At 51.5% G+C, this 4,976-nt stretch overlaps 2 protein-coding genes across 2 annotated transcripts; both read right to left on the bottom strand.

Moving 5' to 3' along the window:
• Window positions 1-284: 284 nt before the first annotated feature.
• On the bottom strand, window positions 285-1,583 carry FSUBG_14061 (DUF1295 domain protein; the record flags this gene model as incomplete). Its single annotated transcript, XM_036679016.1, has 2 exons — window positions 285-609; window positions 658-1,583. 2 exons carry the CDS (start codon window positions 1,581-1,583, stop codon window positions 285-287), a joined length of 1,251 nt encoding a protein of 416 aa, XP_036530480.1.
• A 724-nt stretch (window positions 1,584-2,307) lies between these two features.
• FSUBG_14060 (alpha-glucoside transport) lies at window positions 2,308-4,157 on the bottom strand (the record flags this gene model as incomplete). The annotated part of the gene is made up of 5 exons (XM_036679015.1): window positions 2,308-2,496; window positions 2,547-2,944; window positions 2,996-3,333; window positions 3,388-3,866; window positions 3,942-4,157. 5 exons carry the CDS (start codon window positions 4,155-4,157, stop codon window positions 2,308-2,310), a joined length of 1,620 nt encoding a protein of 539 aa, XP_036530479.1.
• Window positions 4,158-4,976: the final 819 nt, after the last annotated feature.

Here is a 4,976-nt window from a genome sequence, read left to right as displayed (position 1 = left end):
TCCAAAGGTCAGGAGCACAAGAGACTATTCCACGGTCAGACAAAATCGATAATTTTGATTCCCAGGTCAAGAGATTTAATATTTCCACTATTCAAATCGCCTGGTGGTCTCGGTAGTGACGCATGAATCATCGACACGATTATGTCGGCCGAGAAGTTAATGCTATAGAGGGATGACTTCAAGTATCAGTTCAGAATGGAGGACGATGTTGTTCACATGTAAAATAGACAATATTTCTTGAGCGTCAACGATTTTACTAATAGTGCATCCGAACATACCCTGTCTCAAACCATGTTTCGAAGTCCTCTCTCGAGAACGACTCCAGCGATACCAACACCCAACACTCCAAGCGTCCAGCTGTTTCTCAGCTCCTCCGACTTGGGCCAAAAGCTGTTCTTCTGCTGACGGTATTCCTTAAACTCCTGTGCCTTTACAGCGTCGTGCTTGGAGTATCGCTCAGCTTGACTCTCTTCGTTCTCCCTATCACCACCGATGTAACGCAGGAAGACGTAGTTTGCGATTGGGCCGAGAGCAGTAATGGGATGGAGGATGCCGGCGCCGAGGAGCAGAATGGGGAACGATGCGTGGATTAGAACGTCGCCAAGATAGCTTGGTTCGTTAGCTTTGGTCTATTCGTTCGTCGATACAAGAACTTACTTAGGGTGTCGAACAATGCTCCAGACGCCTTCACGGTTGATGCCTTGAGTAGTCTCGTCCTTCTTGAACGACTCAAGCTGGGCATCGGCCAGGGTCTCAAGAGCGAAGCCGGTGCTGAACAGAAAGATGGCTAACGAGTGGAAGACGAATCCGTTGGAAGTAAAAGGTGAAGCGACGGCGCTCTCGGCCACAGCGCGGAAGGGAATTGTGAATGGAAGTGAGATGATGGTCTGCGCGACAGCCTCGGGCAAGAAAGTTGTAAAGAGCGCCTTGTTCCAGAACCCGGGATCCTTTCTCTTAACGTCATAGCGAGGATCATCCCTTCCACGCTTCAAGCTTCGCGACACAACACGGGAAGTAAGTCTCACTCCCCAAGCCGTAACACCAGCAAGAAGAAGCTTCTGCGAGTATCCAAGACCATTCCATGCGTCAAGAGGCGCAACATTGTCGTAAACATACTTAGCGCCAATAGCACTCCACCAAGCATTCACCGTCATCCCAGAAGCCCAAAGAACGTCCTTCCCCTCAACCCTATCAGCATACCGCGAAACCCCATACGCGACTGCCGACAACCCAGCATGCAGACTAAAAGACGGCAAGACTGCGGAGTGCAGCAGCCCCAGCACGCTAGTGCCGAGACCCTGATACGCGGTGCGGTTGAAATGCGAGCCGTAGACATCTTGTTCGGCGCCAGATGGCCCGAAACTAGCCCGAGGCAGGGACGGAGAGTGTCCGGCAAACTTGCTGCCGTAGACGTCTTGTTCGGCTCCAGATCCGGCGAATACCCCATGGGGAACAGACGGCATGTGACCGGCTAGTTTACTGGCGTAAATGTCTTGCTCGGCGCCGGAGCCGGCGAATGTGCCTTTTGGGAGGGAGGGAGAATGATTGGCGAGTTTACCGCCGTAGATATCTTGTTCTGCCATGATGAAAAATGTGTGAAGGTGGATGAAAACGAGTGAGGGCAGAATGGTTGGAGATCATGATATACTGTTCAAGGTGGAGATGAGAGCGTCGTAAATGTTGCGTCATGGGTTATATCATCATTGCATCGTCAACACGTTCTGTGAAATGATGACTAAGGTGATTTCCGATGTTTCACTTTATTACAGGAACCAATATGTTTTTACTCCTTCTTCAATGCTTGGTATTGCCTGTGAGTACAGCTACAGGTAAACAAATATCGGGTCCACTGGCTTGGGACTCGTTTGTCGGTGGTACATAGTCCGACAATGAGAAATGGAGTCTGAAACCAAATACGATCGAGGTGTCACTAGTTCAACGGGCCATCTTACGCCGCAAAAGCCTCGGCAGGGCCGTTAGTAAATACGACCGCGTCAAGACAAACACGCAGTGAGACGCGACATGCAGGTCACGTGTCATACAGCATGGTTTGCTCAATATTTACAATGCAACAATCACAGAGGGCCGGAGGATATTATGATAATCATGATTAAATATCCCTAGAAAGTTTGTAGGCAACTAGATAACTCAAATTGTCTTGCCACCGTTTGACTACATAGGTTGACTTGTGATTTACGAAACCACGATAGATAATCCAGCCGCTTAAATAAACAGAGCAACACGAGGTATCCAGCTTGATCTTCCCCAGGAGAATCCATGCTGCTTCCCCCTTGAGAATTCCGACATCTACTCGTCGTCGTGAACATCGATGACGGTCTTCTTCCACTTGCGGGCGGGGACCTTGCGCTTGAAGAGAATGTCGATCTCTCGGTAAGATCGGTTCTTCATCTCAGGAAGCCAGATGTATGCCATGACCAAGCAGACGAAACCGGTACCGGCCCAGACATAACCGCACTTGCCACCGAGGTTGGCGCCCTGTACACTGTTAGTAGCTGGTCTGAAATATCTAGATATAGCGAACTTACAGTAGGGTTAAGCATCCAAGAGGAGAGGAAGATACAGGGGATGTTGACGAGGTAGTAGCAGCCACGGCCGACACCAGTGGTGAGAGGTCGAAGACGAATGGCAGAGGTTTCTCCGATGATGACCCAAGAGGCAGGGGCAGGTCCGAGGGTGAAGAGGACGGAGACAATGAGACCGAGGGCAGCCTGGGTGTTGGAGTTGATGGTGGACTTGACATCGCCGACAGAGGCGGCGATACCGAGAGCGACCAGAAGGACAGTGTTTCCGAGAGAGCCCCAGAGGTAGATGGATCGTCGACCGAAGTAACTGGTGAGAATCCAAGAGAGCATGACGAAGACGGTCTGGAGGGCGGAGGTGATGAGACCCATGGCGAAAGCAGTCTTGTTAGGCATACCGGCCTCTGTAAACAAGTCAGCGCAGCTCATAAAACCTCACATGGGGGTTCACTTACGCTCAAAGAAGTAGACAGCCTGGTTAGCGATCAGGTTACCAGTAAGGTTCTGAGCGGCGTAAACGCAGCAAACAATGGCAGTACGGTAAGCATCAGTGCCCTTGAACAGCTCAAGGAAACTAGGCTCCTTGATGGTCTTCTCGAGATCAATGGTACGTCTCATCATGGCAATAGCCTCCTGAGCGTTGTCGACGTGGGTAGAACGTCCGAGACGTCGAACGGCCTTGGCAGCCTCTTCGAGACGACCCTTTCGGACGAGCCACCAGGGAGACTCGGGGGAGAGGAAGATGAGAATGGCGAGGGGGGTGGGGAACATCCACTGAAGAGCGATAGGCACACTGAGATTCGATTAGCGAACTGAGACATTGGTGACGGGAATTACGGGAACATACCGGAAAGCAGCCTGCTCATGGAGATCATTGTAGCGATAAGCAACAGCACCGACGATAATCGCACCAATGGCCCAGAACATCTGAAGCATCTGCGTAGCAGGCGCACGAAGCTGGAGCGGCACGATCTCGGAACAGTAAGCTGGAGAGTTGGCGATGAAAATACCCCAGGGGATACCCTCGAGCAGCTGAGCGACGAGCATGACGGGTAGAGAGTCGGCAAAGTAGAAGATGAAGATAAAGGCGTTGAGGAGCATGAGACCGCTGATAGTAGCCCATCGGTATCCGATACGGCTAGTGATGGGACCGGCGATGGTGACACCGATGATGGCGCCAATGGGACCACCGACCTGGAGAGCAGATTGCCACTTTGTCTCAATGACATATTTGCCCTTGGTGTCACTCCAGATACCGTATCTGTCGGCGAAAGCGGGGAGGGCGATGAAGTTACCGATGAGGAAAACACAGTAAGCCTCCATGATCTACAGCCAGTCAAATTAGCCACAATTCACCAGCCAGTGAGGGGTAACACAGAAACAGAAACAGGGGCGGCGTACAATTGTGCAAGACATGTTGAAGGCCCAGAGAGAAGCGGCGGGATAGGCTCTAACGGCCTCGAGAACGGTCATGTTATGCTCCGCGTTCTCAGCGTCGATGGCGCCCTGCATGTCAGCGGCCATCTCCTTCTTTGCCTCGACATCGTAGGCATGGTCGATGTGGGCGCCGTCGCCCTTGACCTCTGAGATGCCCTTGTTATCGTCGTTGGTGCTCATGTTGACGTGTTGCTAACTCCAGATCAACAATGATTGAGGATGAGGAGGAGAAATGCAACGGTGCTGCCGAGCGATGACACTTTATAAGGAAAAAATTGAAACGTCGCGTTGGGAACATGCCGATCGTATGGATCCTTGTCCTTAACCTGGTATGGTAAGGATGGAGTCGTAGCCATGAAAAAGTACCTTTGAGCTAACAGGCAAAAAAGAGGGCTTTGGGCGATGATACGTAGCGTGCATTTGTGCTGGGGTATGGGGGGATTGGATTTAGGCATCTGGGGTTAGACGCACGAATGGTGAGGCCTGTGAGCGAGGGGGTTCCCCGCAGCTACCCCGGATCAAGACACCACTACGGCGCGACTCCGGCGGGAGGTGAAGCCTTTCGGGGTTCATTTGCCAGGATTGGGACAAGGTTGCATGCATCGGTCTTAATTTCCCCGTTTTACTCCAACATCTCCACGCTTTGTCTCACGAGCCTCGTGGTATTTACTGCCGAGCCGAGGGTAAGCTTGAAATGAGAACATACCGAACCGGGAGTCTATGTACCGAAATACCCCAGACTAACCATGAAGAACGAAAAAGGAAGAAAAGGGAGAAGGAAAAGAAACGTGGCTTTGTCTGGGGAAAGGCGGGTCGTGATTCTCCAGTGTATACGGTTATTCCTCAAGACCACTAGAGAAAAGCTGGGGAACATCAACATGCGAGCGAATCATTCAAGACCCGGTTAAAAAAGAAGCAACCAAATCAAAATTGGAGGGCTGCGAAGGTCAATCCCTGCTCCTGGCTTCCATGCTACCCCATCTTCCCATCTCCGTCCCC

This window comes from Fusarium subglutinans (assembly GCF_013396075.1).
Source record: "Fusarium subglutinans strain NRRL 66333 chromosome Unknown NRRL66333_c0000517, whole genome shotgun sequence".
Taxonomy (NCBI): Eukaryota; Fungi; Ascomycota; class Sordariomycetes; order Hypocreales; family Nectriaceae; genus Fusarium; species Fusarium subglutinans.
The sequence above is the reverse complement of the archived record's forward strand: the minus strand, read 5'-3'. Positions and strand labels throughout refer to the sequence as shown.